Source organism: Stegostoma tigrinum, chromosome 47 (genome assembly GCF_030684315.1).
Source record: "Stegostoma tigrinum isolate sSteTig4 chromosome 47, sSteTig4.hap1, whole genome shotgun sequence".
Taxonomy (NCBI): domain Eukaryota; kingdom Metazoa; phylum Chordata; class Chondrichthyes; order Orectolobiformes; family Stegostomatidae; genus Stegostoma; species Stegostoma tigrinum.
Window position 1 is genome coordinate 828205 of NC_081400.1, and position 26153 is coordinate 854357.

At 47.7% G+C, this 26153-nt stretch overlaps 1 protein-coding gene across 5 annotated transcripts in view; it reads right to left on the reverse strand.

Moving 5' to 3' along the window:
* The window catches only part of LOC125449800 (ankyrin repeat and death domain-containing protein 1A-like), a 46003-nt gene extending 23575 nt beyond the window's left edge, over nt 1–22428 (reverse strand). For 2 of the 5 annotated variants that reach the window (XM_059642960.1, XM_048525707.2), the window contains exons 1-10: nt 21937–22428; nt 21038–21141; nt 17428–17526; nt 14752–14850; nt 11253–11357; nt 9949–10047; nt 9736–9831; nt 5819–5917; nt 1991–2089; nt 1089–1181 (exon numbers count right to left, since the gene is read on the reverse strand). In XM_059642960.1, coding sequence (XP_059498943.1) covers nt 1089–1181; nt 1991–2089; nt 5819–5917; nt 9736–9831; nt 9949–10047; nt 11253–11357; nt 14752–14850; nt 17428–17526; nt 21038–21141; nt 21937–21970 — 927 coding nt within the window. In that variant the 5' untranslated portion in view covers nt 21971–22428. Of the gene's footprint in view, nt 1–1088; nt 1182–1990; nt 2090–5818; nt 5918–9735; nt 9832–9948; nt 10048–11252; nt 11358–14751; nt 14899–17427; nt 17527–21037; nt 21142–21936 lie in introns of those variants that run through there. The other 3 variants (XM_059642962.1, XM_059642961.1, XM_059642963.1) reach the window with 3 other exon arrangements.
* Between the last annotated feature and the right edge of the window lie 3725 nt (nt 22429–26153).

Sequence of the window (26153 nt, forward strand, 5' to 3'; positions counted from 1 at the left end):
TTTGAAAAATGATCTGAACTTTAACTTCAACCTGTTGAATGATAGCTTTGTTCAGGATAATTGTCCAAAAAAAATCATAATTACTGAAATGTCAGGGCAATCTTAACCCAGGAACTAGATGTCAGATAACAGTGCCTTTAACCAGTTACTGCCAACTGATACAAACACACCAATGAACATTCCAAAAGAACATGACTGCAAAACAAATTGGGGGAGCAAACAGGGCCTAGAAACTGTATGATTACATTGTTAAAACAAATCATACAAACATATGAACAAGGATTATGAAAAGGCTATTTATTAAGATCATGGCTGGTCAGACTGTTACCTCCAATCCATACTCAAGCCTACCCAATAACTTTTTTGCTTAATTCATTTGGGAGGTCACAGCCAGTATTTATTGCCCATTCCTAGTTGCCCTTGAGAAGGTAGTTGAGCACTTCTTGAACCACTGTAGTCCACCTGTTGTGGGTTGACCCACAATGCTATTAGAAAGGGATTTTGACCCAGCAACAATGAAGGAATGATGATATATTTCCAAGTCAGGATGTGGAGTGGCTTGGTGGAAAACTTGCAGGTGGTGGTGTTCCCATGTATCTGCTACCCTTGTCCTTCTGGATGGAAATGGTTTGGGTTTTGAAGATCCTTGCCTAAGGATCTTCAATGGAATTTCTGCAGTGCATCTTGTGGATGGTACACCCTGATGCTATTAGTATCAGAGGTGGAGGGAGTGGAGGCTTGTGGATGTAGTGCCAATGAAGCAATCTGCTGTGTCCTGGATTGTGTCAAGTTTCTTATTGGCGCTGTACACATCCAAGCAAGTGGGAATATACCATCATACTCCTGACTTGTGCCTTGTAGATGGTGGACAGGCTTTGGGGAGTCAGGAGGTGATTTTTTTTTATTGTGAGCCTAATTGCCCTTTCATCCCACCTTCTTCCCCATTTTATAACATTCATTGAAACAGAAGAAATATGCAAAGCTGGATTTTTAAATAAAAATTAACTCAGTTATTAACCATTTCAATCCGGTTGGGTTTTAATTTATGAATTTAAGGTGCACAATACCTAATGTTCATAAAAACCTACATGATCACTGATGTTGATGTCACATCCAGCAGCTATCAGTAGCCTGACAAGCTGAGCAAAATTGTGTTTCACTGCAAGATGGAGGCAGGCATTCTGTTAATTGCAAGATAAAATGACAGTTATTCTCAGTGCATGAAACAGTCTTCTTTATCCATCTCCTCACCCTACCCTCAGAAAGTCAGACCAAATCAGACACATTTAAACGTCCATATATCCAATCCATGGGAAATAAACCCATAGACCAAGTCAGGCTAACTTTGAGATGCATGGATTAACATAAATTGTCATCAGACATGAGTAGTGTCTAGGGTGTAGCAGGTTGACCATTCTGCATGCTTCCTCTTGTATCTTATCCCCAAATCGTTTTACTGCTTTTCTGAAGCTCTAATACCTCATTTAAATATTTAGTCTTCAAGTAAACAAAAGCAAAATACAACAGATACTGGAGATCTGAAATAAAAACAGGAAGTGCTATTGAAGTTTAAAGGGTCTGGCAGCATTTGTGGAGAGATATCAAGAACATTTTGAGTTCAAGATAACTGTTTTGCTGAACAGCGATACTGGACTTGAAACAATAACTGTTTCTATTTCCATGAATGCTGCCAGATCTGCTGAGTTTCTCCAACAGCTTCTATCTATATTTGTTATTCTACATTGATCAGCATAGCCAATGAGCACAGTATTAAAATAAAAGAGTGAAGTAGCTGAGCTGAGCTCTGTTACCATCTGACATCCGTGACTTTACCAAAATGGAATCTGATCAGAAGTGGGAATTCTGGTTGATTTATATTTCATTGTTCTTTAGAAAATTTCGGTAACTCATTTTTGCTTGACTGAGATTAAGCACAGATTTGAGGTCAAAACCTGAGTTTATACAGTGGTGAAGAAGGTTTCATTCTTACCTGACCTACTGCATTCATATCGATCCCTTCTTCCACCAATAAATGACAGACATCTTTATGTCCCTGTTTTACCGCGTAGTGTAGAGCATTGAGGTTTTGCTGATTAAGGAAGCAGGAATTAGATCTTTATTTGGACACAGCAAATCTACAGGTAATTACACAGTGATACCCTGTATCTGTTCACCAAAGTTGGCTCTTTATTGGTACAATACAAATACTTAAATGGCAATTCTTCTACACCCATAAAAAAGCGGATGGCCTGATCCTTTCAGTATCCCACTAGTCACTGGAAATTGGAAATGCAAGCAACAAAGGTACAGCTGTTATTATGGGCAACTTTAATCTGCATTTGGATCAGGAAATTCAAATCAGTAACAATACTGTAGAAGAAGAATTCCTAGAGCGTGAATGAGACGGTTTTCTGGATCAAAACACTGAGGAACCAACTGGAAAACAGGCCATCTCATACCAGATATTGTGTAATGAAAGAGGAATAGTTAGCAATCTAAGTGTGAGAGACTCTTGGGAAAGAGTGACCATAATATAATAGACTTCTTCATTAAGACTGAGTGTGACACAGTTGATTCTGAGACAAAGGTCCTAACTTTAAATAAAGTATGATGGTATGGGACACAAGTTGGCCATCATAAATTGAGGAAAGTTACTTAAAGGGGTGACGGTGGATGGGCAATGGCAAACGTTCATAGCTTGCACGGAGGAACTGCAACAATTGTTCATTCATTTCTGGCACAAAAATAAAATAGGAACAGTGGCCTGAACATGGCTAATGTGAGAAATTAGAGATGGTATTAGATCCAAGGAAGGAGTATTCAAAATGGCCAGGAAAAGCAGCAAGCATGAGGATTGGCAGTAGTGTAGATTTCAGCAAGACAGGACAAAGGGATTGATTAAGAAAGAGAAAAAAAGTACAACTGTAAACTTGTGGGAATGCAGAAACTGATTGTAAAAGCTTCTTTAGGTATTTTAAGAGAAAAAGATTAATGAAGACAAACGTAGATCCCTAACAATCAGAAAGAAGGGTAATTATAATGGGGAATAAAGAGGTGGCAGGCCACTTTAATATATATTTTGGTTCTGCCTTCATAAAGGACACAAATATTGTCCCAAAAATGTTGGGGAGTACAGGATCTAGTGAGAGGGAAGACTGAAGGAGATCAATATTTGGAGGAAATGGTGTTGAGGAAATTGATGTGATTCAGAGCAGATAGATCTCCAGGGCCTGATAATCTACATTCCAGAGTGGTCATCTTTCAAGACTCTGGAACAATTTCTATAAATTGCAGGGTAGCTAATGTAACCTCGCTATTTAAAAAAAAGAGGTAGAGAGAAAACAGGGAATTATAGACTGATTAGTCTGACCTCATTAATGGGGAAATGCTAAAGTCTATTATATTAGATTTAATAGCACAGAACTAGAAAATAGTTATCAGAGATAATGGGAACTGCGGATGCTGAAGAATCTGAGATAACAAAGTATGGAGCTGGATGAACACAGCAGGCCAAGCAACATCTTAGGAGCACAAAAGCTGACGTTTCAGGCCTAGACTTTTTCTGATGAAGGGTCTAGGTCCGAAACATCAGCTTTTGTGCTCCTAAGGTGCTGCTTGGCCTGCTGTGTTCATTCAGTTCCACACTTTGTTAACTAGAAAGTAGTGACAGGATTGGATAGACTCAGCATGGATTTATGAAAGAGAGATCACACTTGACAAACCTACTGGAATTTTTTGAGGATGTAACTGATAGAGTTGATCTGGGGAGGAAAATGGATGTGGTTTACTTGGCTTTTCTGATGGTTGTTAAAAAATTCCTACATAAGAGATTAGTGTGTAAAATTAAAACACATGCCTTTAGGAATAGTGTACTGACATAGATAGAGAACTGGTTGGCAAACAGGAAGCAAAGCGTGGGAATAAATGAATCATTTTCTGCATAGTCAGTGACTAGTGGGGTACTGAAGGGATCAGTGCTTTTACCCCAGCTATTCAAAACATATATTGATATAGATGAGGGAACTAAATGTAATATCTCCAAGTTAGCAGATCACACAACACTAGATGGGAAATTGAACTGTGAGGAGGATGCAGAGATCCTTCAACGTGGCTTGGAAAAGTTGCGAGTGGGCAGATAAAGTACAATGTGGATACATATGGATGGCAAGACTGACATATGAAGAGAGAGTGGATCAATTACAATTACATTCACTGTAGAAGCATGGAAGGAATCTTATAGAAACATACAGAATTCTAATAGGACTAGACTGAGTAAATGTAAGAAGGATGATCCCAATGACCAGGAATTCCCAAACCAGGAGTCACAGTCTAAGGACAGGCCATTTGTGACTGAGATGAGGAGAAATTTCTTCACTCAGACTGGCGAGCCTGTGGAATTCTGTCTCACAGGAAGCAGCTAAAACAAAAACATTAAACATTTCCAAGAAGGTAAAAGTTGAGATGGTGGCAAAGTTGGACGCTCCTGTCAAAGCTCCTCTGCTTCATCTGTTCTTTTCCCTCTTTTTTTTTCCTTCTTCTCTCCCCTCAGTACCAGAACCAGTAGCAAGTCCAGAGCAGCGAGCCCTCATGTCATGGACACAATGAGTGGTGAGCCCTGCAGCAGTGCGTGGACTGCGAAGCCCAGGTGCAGTGCAAGGAAGAGTTCCGCAGAGCACATGGGGAAGCAGTCCCCGAGCATCGCGTAGGCAGCGAGTGCAAGCCGGTGGTGACAGGCAGCTGACGCGAATGCAGGACCATGCAGCCCACGTTCTGGAGCAACAATGTTCTCAGAGCGACGGAGGCTCTGAGCCCCGGATTGACAGGGGGACCAAGGGACATTCTCGGCGGCATGAAGTGGGCTAGAAAGCTCAGAGCGGGACATTCTCAGTGCCACAGTGTTGACTGGGAAGCCTGCAGCAAGACTCTGGCAGTGGCATGCTTTAGCAGTGCAGAAGGGATGTTTGGACTCTCTTTAAGTTATCCAGTTTTTACTACTTTATTCTATGTTTATTGTGAATGGCGATTATGCACAACAGTACACACTTTTCACTGTATTTTATATTGACTACATGCGACAACAAACGAAATTCAATTCAATTCAGAAGGAGTTAGATATAATTCTTAGGGCTCAAAGGGATCAATGAAATGGGGAGAAAGCAGGAACAGGGTACTGACTTGGGAGATGAGCCATGATCATACTGAATGCTGGAGCAGAAAAACTGAACGTTCCAACTCCAGCTCCTATCTTCTAGGTTTGTATGTGATTGCTAATCCATACTCAACCCCATTTAAGCAACTCCTCACTTTTAAAATTTCCATCCTTGTTTTCAAATCCCTTCATTACATTGTCCCTCTCTATACTTGTAATTTCTTCTTGCCCAAAATCTCACCAAGATCTCTACACTGCTGCATTTCTGATGTTTTCAGCAGTTGCCATTTCTGTCACACCACAACTGGTAATGAACCCTCTGCTACCAAGGTCCTCCATAGTTCTGGAATTCATTCCCTAATCCTCTATGGCCCTCTTCCCTCTTTTAAGATGCTCCTAAAAATTGACCTCTTTGACCAAATTTGATCATTAGCCCTGATATCATCGTCATAGGCGCAGTATCAAATTTTGTTTGATAAAGCTCCATTGATGTATCTTGGGATTTTCACTACTTTAAAGATGTTGTATAAACGTAAATGGTCATTGTGATAGACTCAGGTTTACACTGCTGTTTGGTACGACTGTCTAAGATTATACTACACACTCACACTGTTCTACGCTTCATGTTCTAGCCCTGTTGCACTTACACTGCTTCACATTTGTACTCACACTGCAACGCACGTTGATTTGACATTGGTTGTCAAGCAGCAATTTTACACAGTTGAAATGGCCAGCTTCTGCTGCAAGATGTAGGGCAGTCTGTCCAGCCTGAAACAAGGTATAGGCAGACATGGAATGATATTCTTTAAAATGCTCCAGTTGAAATAGACGACAACAGCAAGAAGCAACTGAGGAGGATTCTGGGAGAAGTCAACACGCTCACCATAACTGAGAGATTGTGGACGGCCCAGTGCTGAACAGGAGGAAGTGCATCCAACCAAGGATGGCAGTGAGAAGCTACTAAGGAAGATTCTGTAAGAAGTTGGCTTGCTCACCACAACAGAGAAGGGGATCGTGGAGGTTAATGGGCAAGAAAGAGATAAGAGACAACAAAATGTGAGGCTGGATGAACACAGCAGGCCAAGCAGCATCTCAGGAGCACAAAAGCTGACGTTTCGGGCCTAGACCCTTCATCAGAGCTTTTCAGCTTTTGTGCTCCTGAGATGCTGCTTGGCCTGCTGTGTTCATCCAGCCTCACATTTTGTTGTCTTGGATTCTCCAGCATCTGCAGTTCCCATTATCTCAGAAAGAGATAAGGCCTGGGTTAAATTATATGTATGTAAATACACGGTGTTTTGTGAATAAAATTGGGGAACTGGAAGCAAAAATTCATCTGGGGGAAATTACATAGTAGTATTGAGAGAAATGTAACTCAAGACAGAATAAGCTTGGAAACAGGGTAGATACAGCCATTGTAGTCAAAAATAGTATCATTGTCCTTTAATGAGATGCAGCTCCTGAAATAGAATCTATATGGTTGGAGGTAAGAAACAGGACGGGTGCGGTGACCTTGTTAGTAAGTATATGTCAAATAATAGGGAGGAAGTAGAAGACAGCATTTGTAAGCAAATTATGGAAATCTACAGTACAGGTAGGGTTGTGATAGTTGCTGATTTCAATTATCCTAGGGTAGACTGGGAAAAAGGTACTTTGTAGGGAATAGAAGGGGAGAAATTCCTGCAATGTGTGCAGGAGGGATTTTTGGAACAGTGCATTTCCAGTCCTAGAAAAGAAGAAGCTATGCTGGATCTGGTTTGAGGAAATGAGGAAAGCTAAATGGAGAACATTAGTGTGGTGGAATGTTGATGAAAAAAATAAGAAACAAAGAGAAGGCAAATAATGCATATTGGGACGATAACAACAATAGAAATCACGCCTCTCAAAAACAGGGCAGAGGTTCAAGCTGGAATAAAGAAGGCTAAAAGGAAGCAGCAAACAAACAGTAAAGTGTTCTTCAAACATATACATATTAATAATACAAGATTAGTGAAGGATAAGAGTGGGACCCATTACAAATAAACTGCTCACTGAAGAAAAAGATACGGCAGAGGTATGAAATGAATATTTTGCTTCTGTCTTTACCAAATTAGAAGGTGGTAACAATGGCCTCGTTGAAAACATGGGTGTTGAGTAAATGAACAATACAGTGATAGATCAAGAAGAGGTGCTAAAAAGGCTGGCAGCACTACAGGTAGGGAAGTCTCCAGGCCCAGACGGGATGCATTCTAGATTGCTGAGAGAGTTAAGGCAGCAAATTATGGAGCTGTTAACAGAAAATTTCCAGGCCTTTCTGAACACAGGATTAGTCTCAGGAACTGGAGGATTATAAATGTAAAACCATTCTTTAAGGGGCAAAGGACAACCCAGGAAACTACCGACCTGTCAGCCTGACATCAGTAGTGGCAAAACAAATCATATGAGATAATGTCAATATACACTGAGACCAAAAATGAGTTAATACTAGATAATAAACATGGCTTTGTCATGTCTGACAAATTTAATTGAGTTCTTTAACGGGGTGACACAGGCAGTGGATGAGAGCAGTGTTATATATTTGGACTTTCAAAAAGCACTTGATATGGTGCCATATGGCAGGTTGGTTAGCAAATTATAACTGTTTGGGATTGACGGGTCCTTGACAACATAGATTAGTCATTGGCTAAAATGTAGAAAACAGAGAGTAGGTATAGCTGGGCATTTCTCAGATGGGAGACAAGTTGAAAGTGGTGTTCCTCGGGGATCTGTATTGGGGACCTTTGCTTTTTCTGATTTATATAAACAATTTGAGGTGAAGGTTGAGGGCAAATTCTGTAAATCTGCAAATGATACTAAGCTCAGGAGAGTAGTGAATTGTGAGGATGATGCTGAGCAACTTCAGAGGCACATTGACATGTTGGCCAAATGGGCAGACATCTGGCAGATGAATTTCAACGCTGAGAAATGTGACATAGTGCATTTTGGTAGATGAAACATGGACCGTCAATACAGGCTCAGTGGTACAACTTTGAGGGGAGTACAGGAGCAGAGGGACCTTGGGGTTCATGTGCATTCTCTGAAGGTGACCAGGCAAATTGAAACAGTTGTTAAGAAGGCTTACAGGATCCCTGTGATAATAGGAACTGCAGATGCTGGAGAATCCAAGATAACAAAGTGTGGAGCTGGATGAACACAGCAGGCCAAGCAGCATCTCAGGAGCACAAAAGCTGACGTTTTGGGCCTAGACCCCTCATCAGAGAGGGGGATGGGGAGAGGGAACTGGAATAAATAGGGAGAGAGTGGGAGGCAGACCGAAGATGGAGAGAAAAGAAGATAGGTAGAGAGGAGAGTATAGGTGAGGAGGCAGGGAGGGGATAGGTCAGTCCAGGGAAGATGGACAGGTTGAGGAGGCGGGATCAGGTGGTAGGTAGGAAATGGAGGTGCGGCTTGAGGTGGGAGGAAGGGATGGGTGAGAGGAAGAACAGGTTACGGGAGCAGAGACAGGCTGGGCTGGTTTTGGGATGCAGTGGGGGGAGGGGAAGAACTGGGCTGGTTTTGGGATGCAGTGGGGGAAGAGGAGATATTGAAGCTTGTGAAGTCCACATTGATACCATTGGGCTGCAGGGTTCCCAAGCGGAATATGAGTTGCTGTTCTTGCAACCTTCGGGTGGCATCATTGTGGCACTGGAGGAGGCCCATGATGGACATGTCGTCTGAGGAATGGGAGGCGGAGTTGAAATGGTTCGCGACTGGGAGGTGCAGTTGTTTGTTGCGAACCAAGCGGAGGTGTTCTGCAAAGCGGTCCCCAAGCCTCCACTTGGTTTCCCCAATGTAGAGGAAGCCAGACCAGGTGCAATGGATACAATATACCACATTGGCAGATGTGCAGGTGAACATCTGCTTGATAATGGAAGGTCATCTTGGGGCCTGGGATAGGGGTGAGGGAGGAGGTGTGAGGGCAAGTGTAGCACTTCCTGCGGTTGCAGGGGAAGGTGCCGGGTTTGGTGGGGTTGGAGGGAGTGTGGAGTGGACAAGAGAGTCGCGGAGAGAGTGGTCTCTCCGGAAGGCAGACAAGGTTGGGGATGGAAAAATAGCTTGGGTGGTGGGGTCGGATTGTAGATGGTGGAAGTGTCGGAGGATGATACGTTGTATCCGGAGGTTGGTGGGGTGGTATGTGAGAACGAGGGGGATCCTCTGGGGGGTGGTTGTGGCGGGGGCAGGTTGTGAGGGATGTGTTGCAGGAAATGCGGGAGACGCGGTCAAGGGCGTTCTCGACCGCTGCGGGGGGAAAGTTGCGGTCCTTGAAGAACATGGACATCTGGGATGTGCAGGAGTGGAATGCCTCATCTTGGGAGCAGGTGCAGCAGAGACAGAGGAATTGGGAATAGGGGATGGAAGTTTTGCAGGAGGGTGGGTGGGAGGAGGTGTATTCTAGGTAGCTGTGGGAGTCAGTGGGCTTGAAATGGACATCAGTTTCTAGCTGGTTACCTGAGAGACATCAGTTTACAGGATCCCTGTGATCTTATTCCTGAATGCTGCCTTAAGTCTGCCTCAGTGACACTGCAAAGTAAGTAGTCACATACAAACCTGTGCATTGGTCCATGACTAACCTTGTTTTTGCTCTCAGAGAAGATCCCCTCTATCAGATTCTCCAGCACGTGCACATGGCCCTGACCCGCTGCCAAATGAATGCTGCTATTTCCTTCCTGGGGTGGGAATTAAGTTTTACAGACATAATGTTAACCATGAGTCAAGATCATTCTGAGACCAGCAACAACCTAGTAATGTCATGGGTAGGGTCCTGGAATCCATACTGGAAGTACCTTGTCTTGAAACTGGTGGTCACAGCCTCGGGCAAGAAGATGTGTCACCACGTCCAACTGGCCATTTTCTGCTGCCAGTAGTAATGGTGTCTTTCCAGTCTGAAAAACAAAGTATGGTCCAATAACTGAGACAAAAACACAGACGTTCTCTGCACTGAATTGCACTACTGAAGCATCCCAGACATAGAACACATTAGATTAGATTCCCTACAGTGTGGAAACAGGACCTTCGGCCCAATAAGTCCACATCACCCTTTGGAGCATCCCAGCCAGACCCATTCCCCTATAACCCACACAGCCCTGAACAGTACAGGCAATTTAGCACGGCCGATCCACCTAACCTGCGCATCTTTGGACTGAGAGAGGAAACCAGAGCACCCAGAGGAAACCCACGCAGACACGGGGAGAATGTGCAGACTCCACGCAGACAGTTACCCGAGGCTGGAATCGAACCAGGGTCTCTGGTGCTGTGAGGCTGCAATGCGAACCACTGAGTCACCGTGCCGCCCATTGTGTACCCCCTTTGTGAATAAAAATAGGAAGGGCTGGGAATTTGAAAATGAAGAATATTAGGAAGGAAAGATTCTGAGTAGCATGGCAGTATCAACAAAGTAAGAAAATTGCAGGAGGTGAGAGAAGGGCCTAAGTACAGGAGTGTGAGAGGGCATTTAAGATTTTTATTCATCCAAAGGATAAAGGCGTTACTGGCTAGGCCAGCATTTATTGCCCATCCCTAATTGCCCAGAGGACAGTTAAGCGTCAACTACATTGCTGTGCGTCTGGAATTACATGCAGACCAGACCAAGTAAGGACAGCATTTTCCTTCCCTAAAGGACATCAGTGATCCAGATGCGTTTTTATGACAATCAAGAATGGATTCATGGTCATCATTAGATTCTTAATTCCAGACATTTGTTTAATTCAAATTCATCTGGCATGGTGAGATTGATCTCAGGTCCCCAGAACATTATCTGGATCTCTGGATTAACATGGCCACTCCACTTAAGAGAGCCCCCTAAAATGGAATTGTGATACAGGGCTTACAGAAATGCCTCCTCATATATCACAGCAGATAGCACAGATCAAAGGATAGTTGCAGATAAGCTGGTACCATTCACTTTGCCCTGTTTCTTACTAAGCATCAGAATTGAGACATGACATAGTCCGAAACCAAAGGGAAGCTGGTATCCCTATTTAATATTCACATCGTGTTATAGACACCACAAGAAAATGTAACAGTATTACAGCATATGGAGGTTAATGAGTACCACAGCAGTGATGGTCTAATGGGCAATAGCTCTCACCTGGTCTGGTTTGTCCAATGGGACCTCCTGTAGCTCCTCTATTGTGTAGCGGATAATAGCTAGATGTCCCTGGTGAGCAGCACAGTGGTGTATACCCTGTCCAATCTGAACAGAATTCAAATGAATGCATAACAAATTCTTTCCTACTTGATCCTTGTGTTACTGACTGTATCCCAATAATCCAGCTCTCTCTCAGCCACTCAGTAAGAAGACACACCCCTGCAGCCTGTGTTACTGACTGCATTTCTACTGTAGAAAATTCAGCTCCATCAATCTGAAATGCCTCCTCCCAGTACCTTGTATAATGGTATTGTATCTTTAATGGTCTTAATCCAACGTCTCAGATTTTGACACAATAACCCATTTCAGCTAGCACCTTATGTTGCAACATCAACACAGAATAAGACAAAATCTATAAAAGAACTTGGGGGCGACAGGTGAAAGGGAAAAATAATTTTTATTTACATAACATGGTCATTACCTTCTAACTCAAATATCCTGTGTCTCAAAGTATGCACAGCATTATTCAGTTTTGCTTCATTTCTACCGTTAGTCCCGTTCCATCCGGCTCAGTAACCTTCCACCCCAGCACCTTGTATAAATTACTGTATTTTGACAGATATTAATCCAACTCCTTCACTCGGTCAAAACAACAGACTACTGTGGATGCTGGAAACCTGAAATAAAAACGGAAAGTGCTATCCCCTGCAGGTCTGGCAGCATCTATGGAAAGAGAAACTGAGTCTAATATGACTCTTTTTCAGAATTGAAGAGTGATCGAAGTATGATGAAAAGGATCAGGTATGTTGCCATTTTAACACACAATTTGTTCTCACGCTCACATTTCTAACCTGCAAGCTTGAAGAACATACCCATAAAAGTGGTGTTAACCTGGTGAAGCAACAATACAGGACTACTTATATGCCAAACAGTATAAGCATCAAGAGACAGGCCAACTAAGTGAGCCCACATCCAACGAATCAGATCTAAGCTCTGCAGCTGTGAACAATTAAATGACTCACTACAGGAGGAGGTTCAACAAATATCCCCGTTCCCAATAATTTGGGGGGATGGCAGCACATCAATGCAAAATATAAGGCTGAAGCATTTGCAAAAATCTTCAGCCATCTCAGACTTCTTCAGAGGTCCTCACCATCACAGCTTCAGCCAATTCGATCATTCAATGTGGTATTAAGATGGTTGTGGTTGTTGGGGGTCAGTCATTTCAGGTTTGAGACACACTTCTGCACAAGATCCTCAGAGCAGTGTCCTAAGCCCAACCATCTTTAACTGTTTCAGCAATGACCTTCCCTCTGTGATTAGGGCAGAAGTGGGGACATTTGCCAAAGATTACACGATATTCAACACCATTCAAGACTCCTCAGAAGCTGAAGCAGTCCATGTTCAAATGTGGCAAGATCTGGAGAATGTCCGGTGTTGGGCTGACAAGTGGCAAGAAACATTTACACCACACAAGTGCTAAGCAATGACCATCCTGAATGAGAGAAAATCTAAGCAACCTCTACTGACAGTCAATAGTTCTACCACTGTTGGACCCTCAACTATCAACATCCATCAGCTGGCACATAGAGCGAGTCCTGGGTAGCAGCCAACATGGGGGAAGCTGATCCAGGCAGCAGCCCACACAAGGAACGAGTCCCGGGCAGTGGGCTATGCAAGGGAAGCAATTCCTGGCAGCAGCTGACGCAGGGAAGCATTCCTAGGCAGTGGCTGGCACTGAAGGGAAGTGAATCCCAGGAGGAGACTAGCGAGGGAGAAGCGGTCTTGGAACTTACCTTGGTGAAGCTGAGGGCTAGTACGGAGCAGACTGGAGGCTGGAGCGGAAATGGTTGTTGGACTGGAGTACAGTGTGGGCAGTCAGGCCACGTGGGGAAGCCCCTGCACTGTGCTGCTGTAATGTGTTTGAACAGCTTTTTTAAAATCTGACTGGGGATTTTTTTAACGTATTCTTTAAACATTGTAATGTAGAAGTAACGCAACTACTCTTCCTTTTATTCCTCTTTTGCATCTGTTATTTGTACCTAGGTACTTGTACCAAAGATGGCATCATAAAAGGTGACATTGTAAAACTTTTCACTGTACTCCTGTACTTCTGTACTTGAGCACAGGTAACAAAAAATGATGTTCCATATTCCAGTAATCATTGACCAGAAACTGAACTGGACTAGCCATAAAAATACTGTGCCTACAAAACAGGGCAGAGGTTAGGAACCCTGCCATAACGACAAACATTTACTCCAGCTACCACTGACGGACAACAGCACTGTGTGTACCATTTACAATGTGCACTGCAGAATTTTTGCCAAGTCTCCTTAGACAGTGTCTTCCAAACTCACACCACTACCATCTAGGAGGACAAGGGCAGCAGACATATGGGAACACTGCCACCTGCAAGATCCCCTCCAAGCCAGTCACCATTCTGTCTTGGAAATATATTGCTGTTCCTTCAGTGTTGCTGGGTCAAAATCTTGGAACTCCTCCCTAATGGCACTGTGGGTCTACCTCCAGTGCATGGACTTCAGCAGTTCAAGAAGGCAACACCACTACCTTATCAAATATAACTAGAAGTGACAATAAATCCTGGCCTAATCAGTGAAAGTGGCATCTCATGAATAAATAAAACATCTCATCTTCCAGCTAGACATTTGCAGCCTTCTGGACTCAACATTCAGTTCAACAACTTTAAGCCATGAACTCTGTCCCCATTTTGATTCCATTTTTCATCAACTGGTCATCTGCATTTTGTTTTAAATCCTTTGCTTTCTTTCAGAGAGAGCTATTCTTTATTTTGCCATTAACACTTCTTGTGGACCAGGGCTTTCTTTGCCCTTTGCTCAATGTCACTTAAATTTTCCTGTTCTCTGACCTATCCTCAATCTTCCCTTTTGTTAGGTTTGACCATCTCCCATTACATTCCACCCCACCACTCCAATAGTATAAAACGTATCACATTTCAAGCTCTTTTCAATTCCACTGAATCATATCGGAGTTGAAACATTAACTCCCTTTCTTCCTCTACAGATGCTGCCAGAATTGCTATTATTTCCCAGTACTTTCTGTTTTCACTTTTATTACGTTTTCATCTTTCACATTTTCACTTTGAAGTCCTGCATCCACAGGCCCTAACTTAATAACTGTATCTCTATTGATAAGCACCTCTCACATTGTTAATTAATAATTACTCAGCCAGTTCCCTGTGTCCTCATAATGCTGTTCAGTATTCTCTCTCCAGGATGTTGCTGACTGCGTCTCAGATGTCAGTCCTGCTCCCTCACATGATTGGGCTCAGTAACTCATCACAGCTGGGTCATTTATTCCACTTGTAATTCAAAGAAAGTAGGGTCATTTAGTGCTGAGAGACTGATGCAACTGCTTACTGTTTGAATTTTGAGATGCTGTTAAGAATCTGCTTGTGAAACTATTCCAATGCTGCACCATACTCACATCACCCCCGATAGGTTTGCCATCTGGAAATTACCGAGTTCCTGACGGTGACCTTTGCTCCAGCATTGACCAGGATCCGTAAAAGTTGAAGATGGCCAAACCAAGCTGCAAGCAGGGCTGGTGTCATTCCAAACTACAAATGAAGAAAAGTTTTTTTTGAAATGTTCAATATTTATTCAGGCTATGGAAGAGATAGTATACTGTATCAAAGATATTTTATATCATGAGTCCTTGATTCTTAACACTGTTGTTCAACACAATGTGACTATAATAACGGAGTGAGGGAAAACAGCGGGTTACAATGGGTTACACTCCACCAACCAACTCAGGCTGCATCCCTCAAGAAACCCAGAAATCTACAGCCCGCATTTTCCAACATCAGACAAAGAACAGAAAGAGGTCAATTCTCTCAATTGCAGAGAAAGGACTTCCTTCTGTAAATAACAGTTAAAACCAGTTTAACAACAGAAAGTATTACAACTGCCATTTGTTACTAACACATTTACAATATTAGGACTGGAAAGAAAAGCCTGCTTTCTAGGGTCAGCTCATTGCTTTGCGTGTTCTCTGACTTTATGATTGTCATAAGTAACTGTTAGCTCAGGGAATGAAGCCTATGAAACTAAGAACAAATTACTGACCTGGTTATAAGAAACTGAATGAGCAGCAGCAGAGTCAGGAAAATGGCAGTTACTCATTTTTTCATGATTTAGATGGTGGGACAGAAAGCTCCATATCCAAATATATCCATGACACAAAGGTGGACAGCACTGAAAGCAGTGTAGATGGAAGTGGGAAGGTGCGAAAAGATACTCAAAGATCAAGTGAATGAGTAAGCCTGTGCCTAATGCGTTGTAAAATAAGTAAATATGAGCTCATCACTCAAAAGGAAACTTCAATCACACACAGCTTCCTTTGGGTTCAGGTAATGCCAGAAGTCTGTTCAGCCACAAGGATGAGCTTTGGACCCAGACTTTGTAAATCTCTGCTGCAGAAGGCAGTGAAGGAGAATTCACTGAATATTTTTAAGTGTTCAACGGATTCTTGTTAAGCAAAGAAATCCAACGTTATTGGGGGTTAGAAGGAAAAATGAAATTCAAATCACAATAGATCAGCTATGATCTTGTTGAAAGGCAGAGCAGGCTAAAAGAACTGAATGGCCTTTTTCGGCTCTGAATTCATATATTTGTATGATGTACAGGTTGTCTCAAATCACTTGGGTAAATGTGATGGTAATCAAACCCCAGTACCTGATCTTTCTAGTATTTCCAATAAGCCCAAACACTGTGCCACTCCTTCATCAATTTCCATATTCTTAGCCCTGCAGACAATTTCATTTCCAGTTCACATGCAATTTAATAAACCTGGCTTTTGTGATCTCTTATAAGTTTGTCATGGGCATCTCTCCCACATGCAGAAAGGCTTTAGTAGTTTCAAATGCCATCTTATTTTTGATAATACAGAATCTAGTGTTTCCTTTTATCCCTTTATGATCTACCATCTCCACGACCAATCTCAGTTCCAAAATCCTAACCCCCAAGCTCCCAAATGTTGTTGTGGTAGTACACTAGAAATCAAATCCCAACATTCTTGGAGTTATTACGAATGTGGAAAGATTTTACTCAAACTATCCAAAGTCTCCAATTTATCTGACTGGTGTACTCAGGTTAAAGGAAAACACTCATTAGGTTTTTGTACTTAACATGAAAATATCTGTTTATTACGAATAAATTGTCTTTATGGCAATTAGGAAATATGGATTGTTGACATAATTCTATAACATAAGTTCTACCCATTTTAAAATTCCCCCTTCATGATCAGAGAAATACACAAAGACACACGAGAAATGAAAAACGCTATCAGGGAGACACCATTCGACAGCACCAGTCTGCACCACAGGAATTGACAAGTTTCTTTCTTTCTCTTCCTTTTAGTTCTTTGCTTTGGATACATGATTGTGTACACATTGATGCTCACTTTCATTCAGTGATTTGAGAATTTGTCCTTTCACTGTCTTTTAAGATGTTTTATTCTTTCTTCAAGTGAGAATTTGTAGAGGATGGTAAGAGGGAGACAGCTAGCTGTCACTGGAGACTTTCTGGTACCTCCACATGAGAAAGAGAAGGAGTGAGAGAGAAAGAAAGAGAGAGAGAGAGAGAGAGAGAGAGAAGGAAAGAGAGAAAGAAAGAAAAAGACAGAAAGAAAGTGACAGAGAGAGAGAGATTGTTTTATCTATTTCCCATATAAGCCAAGTCATCTGGTGACTAAACATTCAAAACGTTGTCAGTAAGCACATGCTCATTCATTCAGAACCCATCAACTCCATGGGATTTGCTTTTCTACTTATTGGTCTGGGGAAAGAAACATAGTTTATAACTCAGTGTGCTCTAGTAAACATGATTTTTAAAACTGCAAAGATTTCTTTACAGTCTCCTTGGTTTAAAGCAGTATCTTTTTCTGTCCACAGTCCAAAAATAAAGGAAATTAAAATATGCTGTCTCACAGCTGGGACATGAATTTAGGTTGCAGAATGGCCACAATTTCACTGAATGCTAAAACAGGTTGAAGGGGCAAAGTACGTTATTTCTGTTCCAGAGTTACGTTTACAGCATAAAACTGATGGTAATTCACCAGGCCAACTGAACGAGAACATATCAGTCAAAGATATAAGGGTGATCAACATTCTACATTAATTCTTTACTAAACATACCTTGTCCTCAATGTCAACATTTGCATTGTGGTCCAGTAAAAGCTTCACGGCATCTTCATTTCCACATGCAACTGCCCAGTGAAGTGCTGTTCTATTGTCCTAGACCAACACAAAACATGAAAACTCACTTAATAGAATGTTAGGGTGTCCAGAGTACGCAATAAGCCTAGCAGTTTCTTTAAATGATCAATGCAACCAACTCACTTCATCCCTCAGCCCACCACCTTGTCCCATCTCTCAAACCCACCTCCTCACCCATCCCTCAACCCCACCTCCTTGCCTGGTTCCTCAACACACCTCCTCACTCTATTCCTCAAACACGCCTCCTCATATTGTCCTTCAACCCCGCTTCCTCTTCTCAACCCTTAACCATACTACCTCATTACCCCATCCCTCAAACCTGCCTCCTTGCACTGTCCTGCCAACCCCACCTCCTCACCCCATTCCCTCAACTGCGACTTCTCGTCCTGTCCCTAAAGACTGGCTCCTCACTTTCTCTCATAACTCCACCTCACCATCTCATTCCTAAAGTCTGCCTCCATTTCCTGGCCCACAACTCTGCCTCATCCTGTCCCTCAAGCCTGCCTCCTCTTCTCATCCCTCAACCCCATTATCTCATCACCCCATCAATCAACCCTGCCTCCTGACCCCATCTCTCAACTCTCTACCTCACTCAGTCCCTCAAATCTATCTCTTTATCCCGTCCCTCAATCTCACCTCCTCACCCCATCCCACAACACTGCCTCCTGACCCCGTTCCTCAACCCTCTAACTCACTCTGTCCCTCAAACCTATCTCCTCACCTTGAAACCTCAACCCAGCACCCTTGCGCCATCCCTCAATCCGCTATTCGTCGTGTTTCTTAATCCCGCCTCCTCGCCCCATACTTTATCCCCACCTCCTCGCCAAGTCCCTCAAACCCACCTCCTCACCCTGTCTCTCAAACACGCCTCCTCGCCACATCCCTCAAACCCGCATCCTCACCCTGTCCCTCAGCCATGACTTCTCGCTCTGTCCTTCAACTCTGCCTCCTCACTCCATCCCTCAACCCCGTTAATCCGTACAGTCCCTCAACTCCACCTCCTTGTCCGGTACCTCAACCCTGTCACCTCACCCCATATCTCATCCCCACCTCCTCGCTGCATCCTTCAAACCTGCCTCCTTGCCCCATTCCTCAATCTGCCATTTGTCCCATGCCTCAAACCCCTCTCCTCACTTTGTCTCTCAATCTCACCTCCTCACCACATTCCTCAACCCTGCCTCCTCACAACACCCCTCAAACCCTTCTCCTCGTCCTGACCCTCAACAGTGCTCCTCACAACATCCCTCAGACTGTCCTCCTCATCAAATACCCCAATATCATGCACTCATCACATTCTTAAAGCCCACCTAACCACTCATCCCTGAACTCCACCTATGTACCACACCCTTCAACTCTGATTATCTCACATAATCCTCACAACAAATTCACACTCATACTGCATGATTAAAAATGATCATGACTCAGAATCAAAGTATTTGGCCCAAGTAATTCATGGTAATATTTATGATCCACTTGAGGCTCCTCCACCTTTCCACATTTAAATCTCTAATTGTAATCCTGGCATTCTGGGGAAACGTGCTTATCAATCTATTTTACTAGAGCTGGAGCAAGAGCTTTTTCTTGACTTTCCTCAAAACACCTGCAAAACGTACCCTGGATTTGAAAACATTTGCCTGAACTAATTTTGTTACAATTTCCTTTTGTAATCTTTAAATTTAGTCTGTTTCATGGAAATAAAACTAACAAAAAACAATGATTTGAGGATTGAGCTGCAATTCAGAACCAAAGTGCACACCCAGAAGAAAATTCTGGCAGTGAACCATTTGTAGCCTGAGTGAAGAGCACTGCAACATAGCAGCACTTGTTATTGTTGTGTTTAATCTTTTTAGTTGGAATATTTTACTGCCCATTCCTTCTGACTGTTGAGTGATAATGGGAACTGCAGATGCTGGAGAATCCAAGATAATAAAATGTGAGGCTGGATGAACACAGCAGGCCAAGCAGCATCTCTGGACCACAAAAGCTGACGTTTCGGGCCTAGACCCTTCATCAGAGAGAGGGATGAGGAGAGGGTTCTGCAATAAATAGGGAGAGAGGGGGAGACGGACCAAAGATGCAGAGAAAAGATGTAACTGATGTCCATGTCAAGCCCACCGACTCCCACAGCTACCTAGAATACACCTCCTCCCACCCACCCTCCTGCAAAAATTCCATCCCCTATTCCCAATTCCTCCGCCTCCGCCGCATCTGCTCCCACGATGAGGCATTCCACTCCCGCACATCCCAGATGTCCAAGTTCTTCAAGGACCGCAACTTTCCCCCCACAGTGGTCGAGAACGCCCTTGACCGCGTCTCCCGCATTTCCCGCAACACATCCCTCACACCCCGCCCCCGCCACAAACCCCAAAGAGGATCCCCCTCGTTCTCACATACCACCCCACCAACCTCCGGATACATCGCATCATCCTCCAACACTTCCGCCATCTACAATCCGACCCCACCACCCAAGACATTTTTCCATCCCCACCCCTGTCTGCTTTCCGGAGAGACCACTCTCTCCGTGACTCCCTTGTTCGCTCCACACTGCCCTCCAACCCCACCACACCCGGCACCTTCCCCTGCAACCGCAGGAAATGCTACACTTGCCCCCACACCTCCTCACTCACCCCTATCCCAGGCCCCAAGATGACTTTCCACATTAAGCAGAGGTTCACCCGCACATCTGCCAATGTGGTATACTGCATCCACTGTACCCGGTGTGGCTTCCTCTACATTGGGGAAACCAAGCGGAGGCTTGGGGACCGCTTTGCAGAACACTTCCGCTCGGTTCGCAATAAACAACTGCACCTCCCAGTCGCAAACCTTTTCCACTCCCCCTCCCATTCTTTAGATGACATGTCCATCATGGGCCTCCTGCAGTGCCACAATGATGCCACCCGAAGGTTGCAGGAACAGCAACTCATATTCCGCTTGGGAACCCTGCAGCCCAATGCTATCAATGTGGATTTCACCAGCTTCAAAATCTCCCCTTCCCCCACCGCATCCCAAAACCAGCCCAGTTCTTCCCCTCCACCCACTGCATCCCAAAACCAGCCCAGCCTGTCTCTGCCTCCCTAACCTGTTCTTCTTCTCACCCATCCCTTCCTCCCACCCCAAGCCGCACCCCCATCTCCTACCTACTAACCTCATCCCACCTCCTTGACCTGGCCGTCTTCCCTGGACTGACCTATCCCCTCCCTACCTCCCCACCTCCCCAGCTATACTCTCCTCTCCACCTATCTTCTTTTCTCTCCATCTTCGGTCCGCCTCCCCCTCTCTCCCTATTTATTCCAGAACCCTCTCCCCATCCCCCTCGCTGATGAAGGGTATAGGCCCGAAACATCAGCTTTTGTGCTCCTGAGATGCTGCTGGGCCTGCTGTGTTCAGCCAGCCTCACATTTTATAACCTTCTGACTGTTGATTTTGGTTTTCCTTTTGGATATTTTAAAATTTGATTAGTAAATTTTGTATTTTATTCTAGTCTGATGTTGTTCAGGACCAAATCATGGAGAAAATTTCAAGCACTCACATTATTCTTTGCATTGACATTTACTTTGATGCAAATCAGTCGCCTAATCATTGCTGTGTCATTCCTCCTGGCAGCTTCCTGGATCTCCTTTTCTGTTTGCAATACTGGGAGCAGACAAAATGTGTCAGTATGGCAGGTATAGCACAGTGTAACGTAAAGAATAAAGCTCCCACTACACAGACCCAATTAAACTCTACCAGGACTGGTACAGCAAGGACTTAGATACAGATTAAAGCCCCCTCTATGCTTTTAAATTGGGAATAAAGCTACTTTCAGACTGTCCCCATCAACAATCACATGACAGAAAACACTGAGTTATACATACAGAGTTAAGCTTCCTCTACTGTTTTAAATTCAACACAAATCTACCTCTACTCTTTTAAAACTGAAATGAGACGAAAAATAAATTTTCCTCAACACCGTCCCCATCAAACACTCCTGGGACAGGTACAGCATGGAATTAGATACAGAGTAAAGTGTCCTCTGTTCTCTTAAACTGAAAGTAAAGCCATCTCTACACAGTCCCCATCTATCAATCCCAGGTCAATGATAGCATAGGGTTAAATGCAGAGCAAAGCTCCATCTATGCTGAAAGTAGTTGTCTTAATCATTGTCAGAAAGGCAGAACTTGGTTTATAACAAGTCAGGAATATGTTTAGGGGAGATTTCATCCCATACTTACAGAACAGTAGCTCAAACCACAGTCTCTTTATTATAAACTGAGATTAAATAGCGCATTATAGGCCATTGATACACTGGCTGTGACAAACAGATGAAGTGAGTGCATTGAGCAGTTTTAAACTCAGTCATACAGTTCAAGCCAAGAAGCAGGTAGGTTTGTATAACATTGCTAAATCCCGAACTAAGGTTAGACATTCAAAGGAAGCAATTTTTCTCACAGTTCTCATCCTCAAACACAGGCTTGTCGTTCATAATCTGATATTCATGGATGTCCAGTTCCACAACTTGTGCTGCGTCAGATCTGAACAGAGTTCTAATATTGCCACACCCTCCACACACTCACAGGTGAGACTCAAATCTACCTGTTAACCTGCTATTTGCTGAATACAGATGGGAAGGAAATATGTAGGGAGAAGGAAAGGCTGGGAAGGAACTGATGGGAGGATTGAGTGGGCAAGATGACATGGCGGGCAGGACTTGGGGAAGGAGCCAAGAGAGGGGTGGGGCAGAGAGAGAGAGGGAGAGCTAGGGAAAGAGAGAGAGAGAGGTGGGGTGAGAAAGAGAGAGATGGTGGGGTAGAGAGAGGTGAGGGAGAGCGAGATATGGGGGAGAGTGAGAGATGAGGGGAGAGTAGGAGATGAGGGGAGAGTAGGAGATGGGGGGGAGAGAGAGATGTGGAGGAGGGGAGAGATGTGGAGGAGGGGAGAGATGTGGAGGAGGGGAGAGATACAGATGGGGTGAGAGAGAGAGAGATGGAGAAAGAGAGAGAGAGATGGGGCAGGGTGAGAGAGAGGAGGGGCAGGGTGAGAGAGAGGAGGGGCAGGGTGAGAGAGAGGAGGGGCAGGGTGAGAGAGAGGAGGGGGAGGGGGAGAGAGAGGAGGGGGAGGGGGAGAGAGAGGAGGGGGAGGGGGAGAGAGAGGAGGGGGAGGGGGAGAGAGAGGAGGGGGAGGGGGAGAGAGAGGAGGGGGAGGGGGAGAGAGAGGAGGGGGAGGGGGAGAGAGAGGAGGGGGAGGGGGAGAGAGAGGAGGGGGAGGGTGAGAGAGAGGAGGGGGAGGGTGAGAGAGAGGAGGGGGAGGGTGAGAGAGAGGAGGGGGAGGGTGAGAGAGAGGAGGGGGAGGGAGAGAGAGAGGAGGGGGAGGGAGAGAGAGAGGAGGGGGAGGGAGAGAGAGAGGAGGGTGAGAGAGAGGGGAGGAGGGTGAGAGAGAGGGGGGGAGGGTGAGAGAGAGGGGGGGAGGGTGAGAGAGAGGGGGGGAGGGTGAGAGAGAGGGGGGGAGGGTGAGAGAGAGGGGGGAGGGTGAGAGAGAGGGGGGGAGGGTGAGAGAGAGGGGGGGAGGGTGAGAGAGAGGGGGGGAGGGAGAGAGAGAGGAGGGTGAGAGAGAGGGGGGGAGGGTGAGAGAGAGGGGGGGAGGGAGAGAGAGAGGGGGGGAGGGAGAGAGAGAGGAGGGTGAGAGAGAGGGGGGCAGGGTGAGAGAGAGGGGGGCAGGGTGAGAGAGAGGGGGGGAGGGTGAGAGAGAGGGGGGGAGGGTGAGAGAGAGGGGGGGAGGGTGAGAGAGAGGGGGGGAGGGTGAGAGAGAGGGGGGGGGTGAGAGAGAGGGGGGGAGGGAGAGAGGGGGGGGAGGGAGAGAGAGGGGGGGAGGGAGAGAGAGGGGGGGAGGGAGAGAGAGAGAGGAGGGGGGGAGGGAGAGAGAGAGAGGAGGGGGGGAGGGAGAGAGAGAGAGGAGGGGGGGAGGGAGAGAGAGAGAGGAGGGGGGGAGGGGGAGAGAGAGAGACGGGGGGGAGGGGGAGAGAGAGAGACGGGGGGGAGGGGGAGAGAGAGAGACGGGGGGGAGGGGGAGAGAGAGAGACGGGGGGGAGGGGGAGAGAGAGAGACGGGGGGGAGGGGGAGAGAGAGAGACGGGGGGGAGGGGGAGAGAGAGAGACGGGGGGGAGGGGGAGAGAGAGAGACGGGGGGGAGGGGGAGAGAGAGAGACGGGGGGGAGGGGGAGAGAGAGAGACGGGGGGGAGGGGGAGAGAGAGAGACGGGGGGGAGGGGGAGAGAGAGAGACGGGGGGGAGGGGGAGAGAGAGAGACGGGGGGGAGGGGGAGAGAGACGGGGGGGAGGGGGAGAGAGACGGGGGGGGAGGGGGAGAGAGAGAGACGGGGGGGGAGGGGGAGAGAGAGACGGGGGGGGAGGGGGAGAGAGAGAGACGGGGGGGGAGGGGGAGAGAGAGACGGGGGGGAGGGGGAGAGAGAGAGACGGGGGGGGGAGGGGGAGAGAGAGAGACGGGGGGGGAGGGAGAGAGAGAGACGGGGGGGGAGGGGGAGAGAGAGAGACGGGGGGGGAGGGGGAGAGAGAGAGACGGGGGGGGAGGGGGAGAGAGAGAGACGGGGGGGGAGGGGGAGAGAGAGAGACGGGGGGGGAGGGGGAGAGAGAGAGACGGGGGGGGAGAGAGAGAGACGGGGGGGGAGGGGGAGAGACGGGGGGGGAGGGGGAGAGACGGGGGGGGAGAGAGAGAGACGGGGGGGGAGGGGGAGAGAGAGAGACGGGGGGGGAGGGGGAGAGAGAGAGAGACGGGGGGGGAGGGGGAGAGAGAGAGAGACGGGGGGGGAGGGGGAGAGAGAGAGAGACGGGGGGGGAGGGGGAGAGAGAGAGAGACGGGGGGGGAGGGGGAGAGAGAGAGAGACGGGGGGGGAGGGGGAGAGAGAGAGAGACGGGGGGGGAGGGGGGGAGAGAGAGAGACGGGGGGAGGGGGGGAGAGAGAGAGACGGGGGGGGAGGGGGGAGAGAGAGAGACGGGGGGGGAGGGGGAGAGAGAGAGACGGGGGGGGAGGGGGAGAGAGAGAGACGGGGGGGAGGGGGGGGGAGGGGGAGAGAGAGAGACGGGGGGGAGGGGGGGGGAGGGGGAGAGAGAGAGACGGGGGGGAGGGGGGGGGAGGGGAGAGAGAGAGACGGGGGGGAGGGGGGAGAGAGAGAGACGGGGGGGAGAGAGAGAGACGGGGGGGAGGGGGGGAGAGAGAGAGACGGGGGGGAGGGGGGGAGAGAGAGAGACGGGGGGGAGGGGGGGAGAGAGAGAGACGGGGGGGGGAGAGAGAGACGGGGGGGAGAGAGAGAGACGGGGGGGAGGGGGAGAGAGAGAGACGGGGGGGAGGGGGAGAGAGAGAGACGGGGGGGAGGGGGAGAGAGAGACGGGGGGGAGGGGGAGAGAGAGAGACGGGGGGGGAGGGGGAGAGAGAGAGACGGGGGGGGAGGGGGAGAGAGAGAGACGGGGGGGAGGGGGGGGGAGGGGGAGAGAGAGAGACGGGGGGGAGGGGGGGAGAGAGAGAGACGGGGGGGAGAGAGAGAGACGGGGGGGAGGGGGGGAGAGAGAGAGACGGGGGGGGGAGAGAGAGACGGGGGGGAGAGAGAGAGACGGGGGGGGAGGGGGAGAGAGAGAGACGGGGGGGAGGGGGAGAGAGAGAGACGGGGGGGAGGGGGAGAGAGAGACGGGGGGGAGGGGGGGAGAGAGACGGGGGGGAGGGGGGGAGAGAGACGGGGGGGAGGGGGGGAGAGAGACGGGGGGGAGGGGGGGAGAGAGACGGGGGGGAGGGGGGGAGAGAGACGGGGGGGAGAGAGAGAGACGGGGGGAGGGGGAGAGAGAGAGACGGGGGGGAGGGGGGGAGAGAGACAGACGGGGGGGAGGGGGGGAGGGAGAGAGACGGGGGGGAGGGGGGGAGGGAGAGAGACGGGGGGGAGGGGGGGAGGGAGAGAGACGGGGGGGAGGGGGGGAGGAGAGAGACGGGGGGGAGGGGGGGAGAGAGAGAGACGGGGGGGAGGGGGGGAGAGAGAGAGACGGGGGGGAGGGGGGGAGAGAGAGAGACGGGGGGGAGGGGGGGAGAGAGAGAGACGGGGGGGAGAGAGAGAGACGGGGGGGAGGGGGGGAGAGAGAGAGACGGGGGGGAGAGAGAGAGACGGGGGGGAGGGGGGAGAGAGAGAGACGGGGGGGAGGGGGGAGAGAGAGAGACGGGGGGGAGGGGGGAGAGAGAGAGACGGGGGGGGAGGGGGGAGAGAGAGAGACGGGGGGAGGGGGAGAGAGAGAGAGACGGGGGGAGGGGGGGAGAGAGAGAGACGGGGGGGAGGGGGGGAGAGAGAGAGACGGGGGGGGAGGGGGGGAGAGAGAGAGACGGGGGGGGAGGGGGGGAGAGAGAGAGACGGGGGGGAGGGGGGGAGAGAGAGAGACGGGGGGGGAGGGGGGGAGAGAGAGAGACGGGGGGGGAGGGGGGGAGAGAGAGAGACGGGGGGGGGGGAGGGGGGGGAGAGAGAGAGACGGGGGGGGGGAGGGGGGGAGAGAGAGAGACGGGGGGGGAGGGGGGGAGAGAGAGAGACGGGGGGGAGAGAGAGAGACGGGGGGGAGAGAGAGAGACGGGGGGGAGAGAGAGAGACGGGGGGGGGGGGGAGAGAGAGAGACGGGGGGGGGGGA